General features: G+C 37.1%; 1 protein-coding gene across 8 annotated transcripts in view; it reads right to left on the bottom strand.

The window, feature by feature from the left end:
* The window catches only part of FRMD4A (FERM domain containing 4A), a 733,796-nt gene that overhangs the window by 19,651 nt on the left and 694,240 nt on the right, over nt 1-19,905 (bottom strand). For all 8 annotated transcript variants that reach the window (XM_074268578.1, XM_074268579.1, XM_074268581.1 and 5 more), the window contains 5 exons: nt 17,633-17,766; nt 13,479-13,601; nt 7,393-7,621; nt 5,253-5,309; nt 466-703 (listed from right to left, as the gene is read on the bottom strand). In XM_074268578.1, the coding sequence (XP_074124679.1) occupies nt 466-703; nt 5,253-5,309; nt 7,393-7,621; nt 13,479-13,601; nt 17,633-17,766 (781 nt within the window). The remainder of the gene's footprint in view (nt 1-465; nt 704-5,252; nt 5,310-7,392; nt 7,622-13,478; nt 13,602-17,632; nt 17,767-19,905) is intronic.

The following is a 19,905-nucleotide window of genomic DNA, read 5'->3' as shown; positions in this document are numbered from 1 at the left end:
CTGTCCTGAATAAATATGGGATTCATGTGGGTGAACTGTGGTCATGTCATTTTAGAAAATTGCTACTTAAGATTTCCTGCTTCATTCCCACGAAATCCAAGACTGCTAAAGTCATCTTTGGACAAACAAATTATGAAACAACAGCTCAGATCAATATACCTTTGTGTGGGATACCTGACTACCTTCAACTTACTGGCTCAGGCCTTTGGTCGTGTTGCAAAACAATGCTTCTGCAGCAGAGGGTGCTATTAGCTTAGGGTGTAGAAAGGTGCAAGTCTCCAACAGAGGAAGAAGAAAGTAATTTATTATTTGTGGATTCTCTTCTCCTATCTGTAGGATAACAGATCCATACACATAACTTTTGAGTTGACTTTATCACTATATCTTACCAATTAATAAAAAAAAAGGAATAAACTAATATATATATATCAATTTATTAATTAGATCTTCATACTCATGGCTTACCTGGAATGACTGTGGGAGGAGCGCTTCTTCACCTTTTCGTAAGGTTCATCCAGGGAAGACTCGCTCCACATTTTGGGCTTTATGGGTGACTTGTCGTAGTCATTCCGGTGATAGTGCATCTGCCTGAGTCCTTCCAGGGACTGGGGAGGAGGGGGTCGGTTGTGCGATGGCGGTCGAGGGGGGAGCCCTTTGTGAGGGGACTGTAAAGGGGAAATTGTGCTGGTAACCTGAGAATCTTCTACAAAAAGTGAGAGAGAGACAGAGAAGGATCAAGAGTCATCCCATTAAAACATCAGTATACACTGTATTCCCTCACAGATCACTAAGCTAGTACTAGGTTCTCAAATTTTGTCCTTCCCATCTTCTGCCCCCTGACCCAACTCACTGCTGCTGTTGCTGCTAATGAAATGGGAAGAGGATTGCTTTTGATGAGAATCTCCAAATCAGATCCAGCTAATGTTAACACCATAAACCATTATTTTATGCCTGAGACTCTTGTCACATTGCAGACATTCATTCAAGTACAATTATTCAGGACTAGTAGGCTATAGTAGGCTATGTTCTTAATAATAATAAGCTATGTACTATGGAGACATCCAGGAATTACAGGATCTATTTCTAATCTGCTCAGATTATTCACTTGAGTCAGCATCCTTGCATTGTAATAAATGAGTTCATTTTGAGAGGCAATGTGTCCTAGTGGATGGAGCACTGGCCTTGCAGCACAAAGACTTGGGTTCAAGTATTACCCCTGACAAATGCTGATTGTATCGCCATGGGCAGATCACTTCACCAGTGTTCTGATCATCTACATAAGACTAGGAGTCACAGAGCAGCAGGAACTCTACCCACAATGAATTTAGTCTTTATCCCTCCCTATTTTATCTCAAATTTCACAAGTATTCAGAACACAAATCTGAAATAAATCCTGCATACTCTAAATGTAAGATTTGTAAATGACATCTGTGCTGTTGAAATTTTAGATTAAGAGAATTCAGTCCAAGAAAATGTATGTTTTATCCAAAAATTATTTATAGCATAGGATGGAAGAAGAGTTGGAAGTTTTTTTTTAATGTGAAAAGTTTATTTTTAAAAATTTAAAAATATACTCAAATTTAAAAGAGAAAAAATTTATCAAAAAACAAAAACCAGGAAAAATCTTAAGAGAACAAAATAATATTGAATTATTTATGTAGTTTTTCAGGCTAATTTTCAAATTTCATTTGACAAATATCAAGTTTCCTCCTACTTCATCCTGCCATTCCTTGATTTGATTTGTGAAATTCAACTGACTGCCCAGTTACTTCATTTAACAAAATTTATGAATATAAAGATGCTTAGAACTACAGTTGGTAAGATTCCCCACATCTTAATTTAGTTAGTAATTCCCATTGCATATCACATCTTGAAGATACTATTTCTGTTTTCCATTTAGAAAACTATGGAAATCTCCCAAACCCTGCTTTTGGCAGTAGGCCCCAATTTGCTGAGAATTGAATCTTAAACTTAACTTTGAAAGAAATATAGAATTTGGATTGGCAAGGAGAATAGCAAAGGAAAAGGTATGAAGGAAGAAATGAACATGATAAGGGAAAAGATAACTGAAAGGACTGGATGATTTTTTTCAAGATGAAGAAAGACATGTTGGAAGGCATTACAAAAATAATGGAGAAGGGAAACAACATATTGGAAGAAGGAAGAAACATGAAACAAGTTCCTCAAAAATAAGAACTAAAATACACAGTACAGACAGAAGAATCAATTTCTGAAAGAAAATAAGATGTGATTTCTTCAAAAACTATATTAGAGGATGAGAAGATAGGTATAAAAAAGCTCTATTCTCAGATGAATGAGGTGGGGTTTGATGATCTCAATCTTCTCTGAGATGGTATTCCAGGCCCTTAGCTTTTGGTAAGGGTGACTAAGATGGTTGAAATAGAGTAAGGGACTTGAAGGGAGATTAAAAAATTTGTAACAGTGGGGTAAGTTTCTATGAGAACCAATGATATAGAAGATCCATGTTTCATGAAGGTCATGAAAAATATCATTTTGGAATGTTTTCTTTGCTCTGTGGACTGGAGGTCCACTTTATCTTGGAGAAATGTATTACTTAACTGGAGGAAACTCTTTTTGATACTGGCTGGATGACCCTAAAACAGGAATGAGATGGAGGAGGTACTCTATTCTTTTAAAAAGAACTACAGTGGAGGGAAGGGGCAGAGAAAGACACACACCCACCCACACACACACAGAGATTATACCACACAGATCGCTGTTACAGATATTAGGCTAAATGTGAGTCAAACCATTGACTTTGAGACACTGTCACTAATAAAATAAATGATGATTATAGTGAGAAAAACTTGGAAGGCAGCATGCATGCAGTGGTGGGAAGAGCAGACTCTGTATTTCAAGGCCCTAGATTCAAATCCTTGCCCTTTCCCTTACTTCTAGTGTTACATTGGCTAAGTCCCTAGACTTATTATGCTCAGTTTCCTTATATATAAAATGAAAGGATAGCATATACGGTCCTTTCAAGCACAAGGTCTATGATCCTATAATTCTAGATTTAATATATAATAGAGGTATTAATCCTGTTCCCTGATACCAGTGCCATAAAAGAATTCTAAAACCGTATTTTTTGCACAACTAAAGAAACTGACACTTATGGGGGCCAAAGGAATTATTCCTTCAATTGGTATAACTAGGATTTTAGATATTCAAGGCAATGCTCTATCCACAAATCTGCCGGCTCTCCCCAATACTCCTTTCCTCATCTTGCATGTAGTAAAATAAGTAATAAAACGATTATAATTTGGTTTTCTAATAGCAAGACGAAGATGACTAGTAAAATCACCTGCCAAATATTGCCCACATCAGTAGTAATTATTATTACTGTAATTATCATTATTATTATCTTATGTAACATTTTAGGTTTTCCCATCTCAATAGCCACTTACACTACCAACCTCAGGTTTTCTCAAAAAAAGAAAAAAATCAACTGCTACTCATTATGTTTTCATGTAATTAATGTCTCTACCTGCAAAATTAGAATTAAGATCCAGAAGAACCTTCTTAGGAAGGGCTCCATGTTGGTAATTCTTAGAATTCAATTCCATTTTTTTTAAAAAGAATTTTTATTTTAAAATTCTCGGCATACTTTAGTTTTTCATTTTAAAAATTATTCCAAATTTAAGGATCATCAAAATGAGCAAAAATTGCTATACACAAAGTAAAACAGAAAAAGAGGGCCATATATGAAACCATGAATATTATGGGTAGCTTGCTTTAAAAAAATACACACCCACCCACACATACATACACATATATCTAAACAGGTTATTTTAAAAGCTGTTTTTTTAGTAGTTTTTAAAATGTAAACTCTATTAATTGTTATTTTTCCAGAATCCAATTTCAACATAATTCCAAAGGCCAAACCCAGGGCTTAAAGAGACTTTGTCTAAGTTCATTGCATCTAGACGTATACTGACCAAGAGTTGATTCTTCTACCACATCATCTAACCTCCTCTGATTGGCTCAATGGAGGGACTATGAAACCAATGGACATTTATTTTAACTGGTCTTCATTTTTATCCTTACAGAATTTTTTTTTTTAAAGTTACAACGCTATTTAAACCAACCTGTGGCAGAAAGGAATTCCCATTCTTACCCATATCACCAATGATCAGCTAGCTTTTGCTAAAAGAGCTCCAACGACTGGGAATTCACTAAGTCTTGAGGCAGCCTGGTCTGTTTTGGGGACAGCTCTACTTCTTAGGAAAACTTCCTTGACAAGCCCAGTTTGTCTCCTTACAATTCCACATACTAATCCTGGTTTTGCACTTTCAAGCCAAGAAAGTTTATAGTAACTTTTTTCACATGACAGCCCTTCACATACTTGAACATAGCAATTCCTGCCTCTATCTACTCTTCCAAAGTTCCTTGAACTAGCTTTGTGTCCACACTCAAGGCCTTTTACCCTTCTGGTTGTCCTCTTCCTAAAGCTGTCTGGTTTAGCAATCTCCTTTCTAAACTGTGGCAGCCAGAACCAAATGTATTATTTTAGATGAAGCCTAAACTGTTCATTTCTAGAAGCGTTGACCCTCTTAATGAATGCAATCTGCGATCATATTCCATTTTGGCCATTACATCACATTACTGACTTTCAAAGTCCATTAAGTCCATTCAGATCTTCTTTAGCTAAATTACTCTCTAGTCATACTGCTGCCATTTTATACCTTTGAAGTTGGTTTTTTGGACTCCAGAACAATACTTTACATTTACCTCTACATAACCTGATTTCTTTTCTCCTATAGCTGCTGAACCTCACAAAATTATTGGGAGAAAAATGTTTTTTGAAAAAAATCTAGTATCAGGATTTGGTGTAAATACTAGTTTTGATTTAAACACTGTTTTAGATTAAACACAGATTTCACTGGTGTGGGGAACTTCTGATGTGGAAACTCCTTTCCTATATACTAACTTGACAATTCAACCATAATTTCTGGTCTTAAGAAAGTTTTGATATATATACAAAATAGGACTTGAATCCACATCTTTTAGCCTTCAATGGCTGGCTCTCCAATTAACTCTGCTTCCTTTCACTAATGTAAATGGTTAATTCTTATAATAATAGTTATTACAATTTGCTTTCATAAACTGGAATAATGGAATCACAGAATTGGAAAAATCCTTGTGTCCCCAAAAGAACACAACCTAAAATAATCTAAGGCAATTCTAAACCTGGTATGAGTTCCAAATTTTCAAGCTGTAAATTAACTACCTACCATCCTCAAGAACAAGAGCATCAGAGAGGGAGCTGTCTTCACTGGCGATATTTCCATCTGGCAAGAAACAAAACAAAAACCGGCAGTTAGAGCACATTTTTTGTTGTTGTTCTGAATCAAAAATTTCTTCACCTACAAGAAATTGTATCGCTATCATTTCATTCTGCATTCTCTCAACACCCAACCAATACAGAAATATTAGAAGTAATTAAAATTCTGCTCATCACGTCTTTTAAATTATCTCCATAACCAGTTACTTGCAAATCTTCTTAATCCTACTGCTGTGATGTGGCAAAATAGGATAGCATTACTTCAAAGAAGAAAAAATTGGGACATGGAATGATTTAAAAAGTTTTTAGTCCCCTTTGCTAGCACAGCACAAGGATATATGCAGACTGAACTGAAATAATATATTTTATAATTTATACATTTACTATTTGGGTGAAAAGCTTCATCATCATGTTTTACTTTTGTTATTGGCCATTAAGTGGCTTCCTAATAAAATTTCCAAGTCTTTATCAGAGCACATGCAAGTCAGATTAATACAGCGTCCTTTTTCTAGAAGCTTATTTTATAGTGTTCAGTTAACCCAGTAAACATGCTGAAGGGGCAGATAGTAAAAATGATCTCACTTTTACAGCTGGAGAAACTAAGGTAAAGAAGGAGGCTTGCTCCGAGCTGTCCTGCTAGACAGTGACCAAGTTAGAAAATGGTCCCAGATCTCCTGATTCCCAGTCAAGGGCCTTATCTCTAGAAATGTAAAATCATACATGTGGGACTCAAGGAAGGCCCCATTTACCTCTCCATCTCAAGTGGGCCCTTGAGATATAAGCATGACTTCAATGAGGCAGCAAACTTGAAATAACATTCTCGAGAAAACAAGGCTCCCATTTTTGCACAAGAGGGAAGAATCCAAAGGATAGTACAGATGGATTCCTTTAAAGCAGCCTCTCCACTCAAGTTATGTCAGATTAGCTTTTCATTGGAAATCTCTATAAAGGGGGAGCTTCCACTGGGGCAAATCACCAGAGACATTCCATTCCATCCCTGAATTTCTCCTCTTTCTGGTCTGTTGGCCCTGATGGATGTTTCATCTCAGAACTGGGCCCATGAGCCATAAATGTTTTCAATGGGGCATAAAGAGATACGCAAATAAAAGAATTAAATAAGCAAAGTAGTGTTTGTTTCCATGTACCTCCTTTAAAGAGAATGGGGGGAAGGCAATAAGGGAAAGAAGCCTGGTGGAGACTGTTAATAGAGCAAACTAGGGAAAGGCACTTCTAAAGGGTGAGTATTTAAAAAATGTATAAACTATGAAAGAACACTCAAGAGTGTCTCTGGAAGAATTCCCTGACTTGGTAAAAACAATAATAGTAGGAGGGACTTTTCCCTAAACTCAGGGAGCTTTTTGTGCTTTGTTTAGCTAAATAAACATAATCATCCTCAATATTCCTAGGCCTTGGGTCACACTGTAAGTTGCTGCTCAGCACTGTTGTCATGGCGGTACTCAACATTCTGGCCACCCAGTCCTTGGAGGGCTGGAGTAAAGGGCAGCAGGAAGATCAGGCCATTGGAGAGATGAAGGGGTACTACACTCATGGGGGCAACAGCTAATATTGGCAGGGTGGGCCCCTGTCTCCAGGGCAGTGAGAAAAGTAAAGATCATGGTAACGAGGGGAGGCGGTTGTCATGGTTTGCCCTGGTGCCCACCTATTGACCCCCAAAGTGCCTGGGCCTCTGTTCAAAAATGGGAGACTAAAGGACATGGAAAATATCCTCATCCCTCACATCAATATGTGGTTTTTTACATCAGCTTGCCTCTGCCTTCACATCATAAAATAGGGAAAACCGGCAAGCCTTCTTCATTATAATTTCTCCCAGGTTAGTTAGTAGAAATAATAATTTGATTTATATAGTTTTCTTTCATCTGTGGATCTGAGAGTACTTTGCTACTCTGATCTGGTTGCAAGCATTAATAACTCCATTTTATTAGGGGATAAATGAAAGCACCGAGTGGTTAATTTAAAAGCCTCAGGCCACGCAGGCATGTGGGTAAGAACCCCTAGCAGAGCTTGAGTTCCTAGTTTCTGCGGTTCAGGCTGACCGAAACTCGGGCAATGAAGAGGGCCTGGGTACTGACCATCTATTATCAGTGAAGCCCTCTGAGTGGGTTTCTTCCCAGACTTGATGCGGTTGTCATTGATTGCATTTTCAATTTCTTGCAGCTTTTTCAGTGCATTAAGGTAAGAGGTTTTCCTTTGTTTCTTCAGCTTCTTGCTGACATTGGGGTCACTGGCCAGGCGGCGAGCAGCTTCTGTAATCTGGGATTGAATGGCAAACTCCCGTTCCAGGCGTTCCAACTCAGCTTCCTGTGGGAAGGGAAAACATGGGCTTATGCACATGCAATAATGCTCTGCATTATTTAAATAGGTGATTTAGTGGAAAGCATCAGTCCAAGGGGATCTGAGTTCAAATCCAATCTCAGTTACTCACTAGCAGTGTGACTGACTACATTACTTAACTCTGATCAGCCTCAAATTGAAAAAAAAAAAAAAAAAAAAACAACATTAGAAAGAAGATGAAAATACTCTTAAATTTTGCAATCATCTCTCTTATGATCTAGAACAACAAAGCCTGAGTGGTAACTGCCCACTCCATTGTGATTTCCTTTCTATTCATAGAGCCCTACTAGCGTGCACAATTAAAATGCTTTCTGTCAGTTTGCCAACAAGGGATTCAGGTACACTGTCACTCTCATTAACCGCTCACTAAAAGGGGCTGTCCAGACACGACTCACATTACACATGCCGCCCTGTCAGTCATGTCAGACTTCTCTCCCTCCCTGCTTGTCACACACACTTTCTGTCCCTCATTTAGAGTCCCTCTCTCACGTATCCTTTAGGAGTTTCTCTCCCCAAGCTCTTACTTTCTTGGTTCCACCCTCAGACAAGCCCTATCTCCTGAATCTCTCATTTATTTCTATCTGTGTCTGCCTTTTACTGTCCAAGGATGAAACAATCCAACTTTCAGATTTGCAGATGAAGGTTGTGTGCTTTTAAATGCTAGCATTCACAGCCAGATCAAAGCCATTGATTGTAGTGTCCACATGAATATTCTCACTCTTGCCTTTATTCCAACTCAACATGGCCTGCTTTGCTGGAGGGTCCCCTGGAGCGTGAGGGACAGTATCAACAATGCTGTGTTTTTGGTGGGAAACCTGAGCTGAGAGCATGGCACTGGGGAAGTCATTTAGTTCTTCTGGATCCCAGTTTATATGTCCAGAACTAGAAAGCCTAGGCAGGTAGAGCAAGTAAGTGGATAAAATTCTAAATCCTAAAACACAGCTTTTCTTTCAAAGTTACAGCCTTGGGATTTGAACCTAGAGCTTCTGGCTACTTACTTAGCTGCTCTCATATTCTTCTAAATGGCCTCATTTTCAGGCTAAATATTCCTAGTTTCTTCAATCTATGCTTCCTAATATATTTTGGTTAATAGGTTTTGTATTTATCACGCTCAGAGTATTTATGCACTCGATTTAATATCACTAAATCTTCATCTTTCCTGCCTTATTAAACTTGTCCAAGGCAAAAACAAAACAAAAAACCCAATCTTTGTATGTGATTTCCCTAACTCCAGTTTCTCCCAGCATTCCAAAGCCATTTCATTATGCAAAGGAATAGGAGCAGTTCAAGTTTTTAGATCTTCCAATTGCCCTTACTGTCTCCATTCTATCTTACCCTAGGGCTTCCATTCTGCTTTATTGGAGGGAGAGCAGACACAATTTTCACTCTGATTTCTTTTTCCTTTTTGTATATCTCTGAGTTCTTATTCTAAATACTGCTTCATACCCTTTACTTATTTTTCTTTAAAAATGTATTTTATCTTTTTTTTCAATTACCATTGTTTTATCTCTTCCACCTCTTCAATGAGAAAAAGAAAACTTGTAATAAATATTCAAAGTTGAGCAAAAACAATTTTTGTATTGGGCACATATATAAAAAAAAAGGTTCCATCTGCCTCCTCATTGAAATAATTCTTTTGTTTGAAGGTAACTAGCAGATTTTATCATGGTCCTAGTGAAATTCTTCCTACCCCCACTTTTGGTCAGAGAAAGTAGGTGGATTAGAGATTTAGGACACTTTCCAATCACATTTATGCTTTTTATTTATTTATTTATTTTTTTCACCTTTTTCTAGACAGGGTAAGGCTAGACTTTAATTTCACAGAGATTGTCTGGTGACCTTACCACTGTAAGCTCTTCTGGAAATCGCTGTTCTATGCCATCATTGTTTCCTTTTGTGCAGGCACATGTGGAATCCTCTAGAGGAAATAATGGGGGCTAAATCCCACGTGCAATCCTTAAATTGCTATATAGGCACTTCACAAATACGTGTGTGCTCACACAGAGCAAACAGAATCCCTTCACCCATCTTTCTTCCCCTTCCTCAGGAAAACTCCAAGACTCAGTCAACCCAACTCTGAGGAGACCCTGCTCTATCCAAGACTCCATAGTGTGAAGTAACTGTGAACAGCAGCAGTGCAGAAAATATATGTTAGCATTTGCTGCAACGAGCAATGTTCGACAGCTGAATCCAATATGCTTGCTTCCTGGTATGATCCACCTGGCCAGACGCCTGTGGCCTCCATCAAGGTCAATGGTTTTATTTACTTTAAACTGCACTGAACTGGAGTAGGAGGGAAACTGGAAGTGAGAGAGCAGGAGAGGAAAGGAAGAGGGAAATTAAACTTCTTCGGAGACGGCTAGTTGTTAAAGCTCTCTCCAATGGATGCAGCCGCTTGCCAGATTTGCTCCATCCAGGGGAGAAGAAAATGAAAACCGACACATTCTGATATCTCGAAACAAACAAGTCACCAGAGACAATGACTGCTCTGTGAATTTTGACTCCACCTTACAGCTGCTTCGGGGCTGTTATGATAGCCATGGTTCAGGACACTGACCCAGGGATTTGTGGGAGAGAGCACCCAGAACAAACACTCCCTATTAAAGTAAGAAAAACATAAGGCTCAACACTCCCTATTAGAGTAACAAAACAAAACAAAACAAAACAAACCAAGGCTGAACTCCCTGAACGGTCAGTGGACAGTGTGTAGAAAGGAATAGGAGGAAAACTACATTTGACTTAGAGATCTGAAGGAGTCAGACTGGAAAGGTAGTGTGGGAGCGAGGTGGGGGAGGAAATTCTTCCTGTGCTAGAGTGTAAGAATTTTAAAGAATGCCAGTCAGCATTAAACTAACAAACAAAAAAGCTCTTTTTAATTTATGAGAAGTACAAGAATTAGGAGAGGCAGCATGGATAGTGAATAAAGGCCAGGAGACTCAAATATCAATAAAACTATTGTTCTAGGGAAAAAAGAAGAGGCCATCTTTGCTGACAAATGAGAAATAGAATGGGGACAAGATGCTGAGAGGAAAGGGGGCTTATTAAGGAACAACTTCCTTTTTAAGAACTCTGTTGCTCAGTCAATGTGGCCAATGAATAATCAGATGCTAATTAATTATATATGTTAGACTAAAATGAGGGTTTAATCTATGTTTAATGTCCCTTTTCACTTTAAACTTGTATGAGCATGGGGCAGCTAGATGGTGCAGTGGATAGAGGACCAGCCCAGCCCTGAAGTCAGGAAGACCTGAGTTCAAATGTGGCCTCAGACACGTAACACTTCCTGGCTGTGTGACACTGGGCAAGTCACTTAACCCCAATTGCCTCAGGGAAAAAGAATCAATGAACTATATTTCTTAGTTAACCCCAAACCAAAGTCTTCCACGAAATCTCAGTATAAATCCTAGTATTTAGAAGTCACAGAGTCGTAAGGTCCTCTAATTTAACTATTATCTGACCTAGCGTTCTCTCTACAATATATTGAAAAATAGCCAGACAAGTCACCTACTTAAAAATGTTCTGTCATGGAGAATTCTCAACCTCATAAAACAGACTATTTCATGTCAGGACAATTCTTATTAATGATACTTCCCTTTTCCTGCCATATAAAAATCCAGAATTTGTCTTTCTGCAATTTCTACCTATTTCATCCAAGTTCTTACCACTGGAACAAAATGATACAAGTTTAAACCACCTTTCCCCCTAATAATGATCCTTCAATATTTGAAAGCAGCAATCAAGTCTCCTCTCCTGACTCCTTCCTCACAAATAATTACTCTAGTTTAAATACTGAAGTTAATCTCTTCAATGATCTTTGTAAAATGTGTGTGTGTGTGTGTGTGTGTGTGTGTGTGTGTGTGTATTTAAATTCCCCAACCATTATGGTCACTTAGACATGGTCTACCTTCTTTCCTATTTTAAGAGCTGAAGACATATTAAAAGTGCCTTGAAGTGAATCATTGATATCTGAACAAAAAGACACACGACCATCTTATTAAATATTTATTCTTAATATTGTAATATATTTAACATGTATAAGACTGCCTGCCATCTGGAGGAGGGGGTTGGGGGAGGAAGGGAAAAAAATCTTCTGTAAAGCAGAGGAAATGCTGAGAACCAGTTTCTTACACAGATGTTTGAAGAACTGCCATCAGGTGAGGATTCAGGATGTACTCTAGGATGGCAACCCCCCAAACTTCAAAATCAAGATCAAATTCTTTCAGGGCAGAACCTCTAGCAGTCCCAACCTGGCCTGATCATTCCTACCTGGCTAGTGATTTTGGAGGTGTGAGACTTTTTCACATTTTTTGCAGGAAATTGTGTTTCTAATCTAAATTAGGTGCTAATCTAAATGGAAGTCAGCAATCAATTTCATAATGGACTCACTAAAGTTGAATTTATAGCCAGCTGTATATTTATCGCCTACAAATAAACTTTGGCACAATACAAATTTGGAAGAGATGAAAAATTATTTTTTTAATATTTCCTTAGCCCACATGTTCAAAAATGTTTGTAGCAGCCCTTTTTGTAGTGGCAAGAAACTGGAAATTGAGTGGATGCCCATCCATTGGAGATTGGCTGAATAAGTTATGGTATATGAAGGTAATGGAATATTATTTTATAAGAAATGATGAGCAGACTGATTTCAGAAAAGCCTTAAAAGATTTACATGAACTAATGATAAGTGAAATGAGCAGAACCAAGAGAACATTGTACATAGCAATAAGATTATGTGATAATCAATTGTGATGGACCTGGCTCTTTTAAAAAATGTAGTGGTTCAAAGCAATTTTGATAGACTTGTGTTGGAGAGAGCCATCTGCATCCAGAGGGAGATTTATGGAGACTAAATATGGATCAAAGCATAGTATTTTCACCTTTTGCTATTGTTTGCTTGCGGTTTTGTTTTTTTTTCCCGCTTTTGATCTGATTTTCTTTTTTCCCTTTTTTTTTTTTTTTTGGCATAGTATGACAAATGTGGAAATATGTTTAAAAAAATTACACATGTTTAACCTATATCAGACTGCTTAGAGGGAGGAGAGGGAAGAGAGGAAGAAAAATTTGGAACATAAGATTTTGCAAAGGTGAATGTTGAAAATTATCTTTGCATGTTTTTGAAAAAATAAAATACTATTAAGAGAAAAAAAATACTTCCTTAAAGATTTAAAAACAAACATATTTTTCCAGGTTTTAGCTTATTGTTGTTCAGTTATTTTAATTATATTTAACTTATGGGGGCTCTGTTTGGGCTGTTTTTGTACAAAGATACTGAAGTAGTTTACTGTTTCTTTCTCCAGTTCACTTAACAAATGAGGACACTGAGACGGAGTTGAGTAACATGCCTAGAATCTTAGGTCTTATTTGAACTTAGCTCTTCCTGACTTCAAGTGTGCTGCTCTCTTCATTGTATCACCTAATTGCCTATCATTGGTGGACTAGGTTTTATTTCACTTTCTTTTTCTGGGTCTCTTCTGCAGCAGATCTGGCAGAGAGACCTTAGAAAAATCATATACGCTATTAGTTTATCCTCAAGTGTTCATTTACTTGTCATTTACCCATAATGTTAAATAAATAATTTTAAAGGAAATTAAAATGCTTACTAAAGCAGCAAATAGTATAAAAGAAATGTTGTTGAGTCATTTCAGTCATGACTGACTTTCTGTAACCCTATTTGGGGTTTTCTTCACAGAGAAAAATTTGTCATTTTACAGATGAGGCAAACAGAGATAAGAGACTTGCCAAGAAATTCTGGCCTAAAGTAGGAAAGTTCAAAAGAAATACAGATAATTTTAGTGAATCCAAGAACTAAAAGTAAAGGGCTCACCTCTCCTTTGGGCAATATTTTCTGTTCATCCAGTTTGAAGGCAGTACCTATTCTCCTCCGAACAATGGGTGGTTCCTCCCCTGGATCCAAGGGATATTCTCTTGGCAATTTTCCTGTAAGTTCCTGTATACATGAAAAAACATTAGTAAAGGTAAGAAGTACAGGTTTTAAAGACATATATATCTATATGCTTACATATAGATATATATGTATACACACATATACATATGTTCTGAGGCAAACACAGGCACACGTTCACTCACCCTTTTAAATACACAATCTTAGAATGATTAAAATTGATGGATATGCCTAATGTGGCAGTTGTATTTTAAGATATAAATATAAATATGAATATATATATAGCCCTATAAGAAAGATGCATTTCAGAACCTTAAGTTCCAAAATAAATCTCCATAAGGTTAATAATTTTTCCAATGACTTCTATAACGAAATCAAAATGTAGCTGTTCCCACATGAAAAAAAAAATTCCTAATGGATTGAACTGGAAATTTGAGTATGGGTGAGTATCAAGATTCATAAATCTGATAACAGTGGCAGAATTTTCCAAGCCTTTGTAGAGCGCAATGTAACTTCTCCCAAAATCAGAGTTTCTTTTAACTTCTTCCCACCTCAACCTTCTCAATTTCTATCATTCTTTGAGTCACAGATTCTAGAATTTAGTTCTCCTGCCTTGATCTGAGTTTATTCAATGTCTAGTACAGTTTAACTGCTTTAAAAGACTTTGTTAAGTAGGTGCTATCTACAACATAACATTATTTGCTGCATGAAGCATCTGTATAGGTGATGACTTCAGGTTCTCTAAAATGATCTTGTTTTCCCAGTCCTATAGGCTTAAAATTTCATAAAAGTCCATTTATAATAAGTAATAGTTATATGTTGGAATGTATCTCTGAATCAGTAAATTAATAGATAACTTAGGTGTGCCTAGGAGGCTGGTCAAAGCACTAAAGAAATCAGCTGAGTTTAAAAGAAATTAGTATGCATATAACTAAGAATTTGAATGGGGGTAGATAAATGAAGCAGTGGATAGAGAACTGGGTCTTTAGTCAAAAAGATCTGAGTTCAAAGGTGACCTCACACACTTAGAAGCTTTGTAACTCTGGGAAAGTCATCTGGTTTGCTTCTGTAAAATGAATTAGATAAGGAAATGGCAAACTATTACAACATGTTTTCTAAGAAATTCTCAAATACTGGAGTCAGGAGGACCTGAATTCAAATCCAACCGTGGACATTTACCAGCTGTGTGCCCCTGCACCAATCATTTAAACCCCAGTTGCCTCAAAAAAAAAAAAAAAAAAAAAAAAAAAGGAGAGGGGATAAGAAAAGAAAACCCCAAATAGGGTCACAAAGAGTATGACATGAAAAATGACTCAAAGCTGGAGAGCTGAAACTTCCTCTATGCAGAGCTATTACTAGGTTCAGAGAGTTTTTTAGCACTGAGAAATAAAGTGATTTGTCCAAGGTTATGCAGCTAGCATGTGTCTGAAGTCAGATTTGAATTTAGGAAGATGAGTCTTCCTAACTCCAGGCCAGATACTCTATCTACCCTAGCTGCCCTGAGCTGTTGATTACAATAGCTTTTTTCTACAAAAAAAAAAGCACTGTGTGCCCCTTCTCTGTTTCCCCTTTTTAAAGGAAGGAATAATTCCAATATTTTTAAAGTCACTGTTACATATATCATATGTTTATTTCACAGGACATTTTACTATTACTTTGAGATCCTGCCTATGAATAACATAATATCTTGAGATGTATTTAGATGTAGATTTTCTTTTTTTTTTCTTTTTTTTTTCCATTTTGGCTTAAAACATCCAAAGAGAAAAATAAGTATTAAAACTGTCACTATTTTATGACTTGAAAACACATATGGTATCAAAAGAAAATACAAATTTTTAAAAAGTAAATTACTATTTGGCTTAAAACTATTTTTTAGAATCAAGGTCTATAATGTTCACAAATTAAATCTGAATAAATAAAGAATGATTTGATGTCACTGTCGTGGATGGTTTTCCCAGGCTACCTTGATTACAGCATACTGCACTTTTTCTTTGGCTTCTTAAAGAATATTATGGGAGAGATTCTGGAACTCAAAATGTTTTTTTAAAAAACAAATGTTAAAAATTGTTTTTACTTGTGATTTGAAAAAATACATTAAAAAACTCACAAAAAATTAAAATGTGTATCTTCTATTGAATCAAACACATTGCTTTGTATTTAGAAAGAGCAAAGATCTGTGTCTTTATATTACATGAGATATAAGTGGAAGTATTTTGTATGCTGAAATGCTATACAAATATGCAGTCACAGTATTGTCATCACGACATGAGTAGTGAACCAATCCTAAAAGAGTTCCTGATTTTTGCCAAGGTGGAAGGCACTGCTGTGTTAGAAAGTTTCCAATACAAAACAAGGGTTTAAAATCCACTCATTAAAGACACAGAGAAACCCTATGAGCTTAAAAAAATACTTTTTTAAGCACATATTTTATAAAAATGTTTCCTGATATTTACAATATCACACAATATGTCTGTGGCTGGATCCTAGGCTTTCCTAAGATTTGAAATGGATTTGTGTTAATATGGTCCTGCTTTGTGCAGACTCCAGTTTAAATCAATCCAGACAATAATTAAGTGAAGGAAAAATGTAATATGATCTCAGTCTATGGCCCCTCATCTCATTTTTCTTAGGGTAAGACATTATTATTTGGGGGGGCAGGGAAACATGTCTCTTTCAACAAAAGTTGAAATCCCATATGTGCTTGCCTAGTTTGGATTGTTTATTGCTTGTAATGTGGGATGGTCTCCGAAGACTACACACCCCTAAAACACATGCTCACACACAGAACATTCACATACACCCTTCCTCTCCCCCTCCCCATATTCTTTGTGTTTCAGAATGGCATCTACAGAAATGCTCAGGGATGGGAGATGAGGCAGAGGTGGGCATGCAGAAGCGCTGGTGAAGGACTTTGGCAGGCTCCAAATCCCAATGAGCTGTGAAATGATGAGTGGGCACAATTGACTTGGATAAATACTGCTTTGTTAATTAAAAAAAAAAATAGCAGTGGGCAAACTTCACTGAAAGAAGGAAAGAAAGAAAGGAAAGAAGGAAGGAAGAAAGACAATACTTCACATGTATGGGCTTTAGGATTTACAAAATGCTTTCTTCACAACAACCCTGTGAGGTAGGTAGTGCAAGTGTTAGCACCGCCATTTTAGGAGGCTGGGGCTCGGGGAACTTAAGTGACTAGCCCAAGGTCACACAGCTAGTAAGTGGCAAAGCTGGGATTCCAACCCAAGTCTTCTGAATCCAAGTCCGGTGTTCTTTCCAGAAAAAAGGAAAGAAGGAAGGACAGAAAGAAGAAAGGAAGGAAGAAATGAAGAACTATGGAAGAAAAGAAAGAAAGGAAGGTAAGAAAGAAAGGGTAAAGAAGGAATGAAAAAGAGTAAGGAGAAGAAAGACAAAGAAAGACAAAGAAAGGAAGGAAGGAAGAAAAGAAGGGAGGGATGGAAGAGAAAAGGAAAAGAGGGAGGAAAAGAAAGGAAGGAAGGAAGAGAAAGAAAGAAAGAAAAAGAAAAGAAAGAAAAGAAAGAAAGAAAGGAAGAAAGAAAGAAAGAGAAAGAAAGAAAGAAAGAGAAAGAAAGAAAGAAAGAGAAAGAAAGAAAGAAAGAGAAAGAAAGAAAGAAAGAGAATTAACAAAACTAAAGCCTAGGAGTCTAAGGGGATTTATGCATCAAGTGAAAACACTGATTTCCCCCTTTCACCCCCAACCCACCCTTTCAATAGGAAATGATTTATTAAGGCAACTTTGAAATTTATCCTGTTCTAAGACCAAAACAAATCATAACAATATCATAATCAGGCATTCACAAACCCTTGGCAGAAGCCATCCATTCACTGGACTCTTGAGTATGGTACTAGTCAAGATTTAGTAGGCAACAAGCATGAGTTTCAGTGCGGTTCATTAACTTCCGGCAATTTTTCAATAAAGGCTATATGAGTGTCTCTGGAGGATTTTCACTCTTGCTTACATCCTTCCCACCACTCCCACCCTTTTCCCCTCCGAATGTGCTTCAGAATACATGTTCATGCACAAATCACTTTTCCAAGGCTGCAAGGTTCCCGTTGCCTACCGCTTCTCGAAGACACAGTTTCTTCAGCTCCTCCAGTCGCTGGCGGAGGGTTTCCTCCAGGGCTTCCTGCCTAGATTTCAATGCAGCCAGCATGTCCTTCTTGGCAGACTGAGAGCTATCTGACTCCTGGGAACCTATCAATAAACACTGGTGTTACTAGGCTGGCTGACAATGGGACACACATCTGGAATACTCATGAATTCCACTGGAGCTCCCGCTGTGGTTAGGGGATAAACTCTAGCAATCAAGAATATGAAGTGGAACAGGTGCTGCAAGGGTTGTGTTTGTCTTGAGTGAGAGAGAGCTCAGTGCTTAGCTGCATTTGTGGCCAGCCAGCAGAACAGGTGGAAGACTTCATAATTCCAGCAAGTTTATTTTTCCTCAGAGGTGCCATGCACCAAATAACCTCCTCATCAAATTTCAGTGGAACTTCTAGAGCTAAGGCAACATCAGAAAAAAATTAAATATAATATAATCGATACATCAATTATTAATATAACATATGATATATTACATATTTGTTTATATTATATATTTGTTACATATATATAATATAAACTATGTATAATAATATAAATATAATGATGATGACAATGAATGGTGATAGCTTATATAGGTATCAGACACTGTGCTAAATGCTTTATTACTATTTCATTTGATTCTCACAACAACCTTGTGAGGTGGGAGTTATTAATATCCTTATTTTGCAGATGAGGAAACTGAGTCCAGGAGAGATTAAAGGGTTTGCCTAGAGTCACTTAATATCTGAGGCTGGATTTGAACTAACAACTTCCTGACTACTGTGTCACCCCTACCTACCTGCCCCAGGTATCCCCAGTTAGGATCATACTTATATCTTTTGACTCCCAAACCAATGCTCTTTCCTTGATAGTGACCTGCCACAGCAAGAGGGATTAGCAAACGATATTACAAAATGGCTTTTAGACATGGAAATGCATCTGATATAAGCAAACTGTGGAACCTGCCAGGGCAGGTGAGTAAGTCAGATATAAGAATCTTTTACACATTCCAATGCTATTCCTACCATGCTTTTGGTCAGGAGCAGGGCCAGTAATGGTGTGTATTCTGTATATGCAATCAACAGGAGCACAAAGTCAAGAGCACAGTGTTTGTGTTCAACTAAGTGTAGAGATTGCATTCTAGAGAAAGACCGTCTTTGCTTTGAGAATGGATCATTTCTGATGTTGCTTCCACTAATAGTCAATAGAGAATCCCAAAATCAGAACAAAAGTCCTTCCATTCAGTGTAATATTCAAACCAATCCAGAAAATATGAATCTAGTCTTCTTAGAGTCACTTAACTCTCTACTACTTCTAACAGTAATGAATTTCAGTGTCTCTTGAACCATATGGTTAGGCAGTTAATTCATCACCTAAGTACCTCCCAGTGATTTCGTCATATTTTATTCTTTTTCTGCCCAGCTGAGACTGAAATCAGATAGCTATTCGTTATCGTGGTATTTTCTACATATGTTGTTGTTTAGTCATTTTAGATGTTTCTGATTCTTCATGACCCCACTTGGGGTTTTCTTGGCAAAAATATGGATAGGGTTTGCCATTTCCTTCTCTAGTTCATTTAGCAGATGAGGAAACTGAGATAAACAGGGTTATGTGTGCTCTATTCTCTGGACCACCTAACTGCCTTTCTACAATATGTCTTGCATATAATAACCTCTTAATAAATAATTGATGAATAAATGAATGGTGAGCACCATATACTTGAGGAGAGTTAATAAATCCTACTTTAGTTTTATTCCTTTCCAGTAAATAATCCCTGTTCTTTAGTTTTTGTTTATTGGATTTTGTAACCATTCATTTTTTTTTTCTTCTCTTCTGGATTATGTTTAGGTTTTCTCTATCATGCTTCAACTGTGTGTTTGAATATAGTTCTCTTGTGGAAACTTGACCAGTGAGTAGAAAATAGTTACCTTGTGGTTCCTCTGATGTGTATGCTATGAGAATCTGCTGTTACTTAGGGGTTTGCTTGCCTTTGACCCACAGCACTACTCTTAAGACATATGTGTCTTGGGTGGGGTGAGGATGCTTATAAAAAGCATCTATCTCGTATTAGTGCAAGTTTTTCTTCCCCTCTAAGTGAATCATGTTGTATTAGTAACAATGATGCATTATATTTCATCTTGTATATGTCTTATCTAATTTTCCAATTTGGTTGGGTCATTTTGTATCTTAATTTAATTTTCTAAAGTAATAGTTACCAATCAAAGTTGGTGACTCAGGAAAATTTAATGATTA

This window comes from Sminthopsis crassicaudata, chromosome 5, assembly GCF_048593235.1.
Source record: "Sminthopsis crassicaudata isolate SCR6 chromosome 5, ASM4859323v1, whole genome shotgun sequence".
NCBI lineage: Eukaryota > Metazoa > Chordata > Mammalia > Dasyuromorphia > Dasyuridae > Sminthopsis > Sminthopsis crassicaudata.
This window is presented reverse-complemented; position numbering and strand designations above follow the sequence as displayed.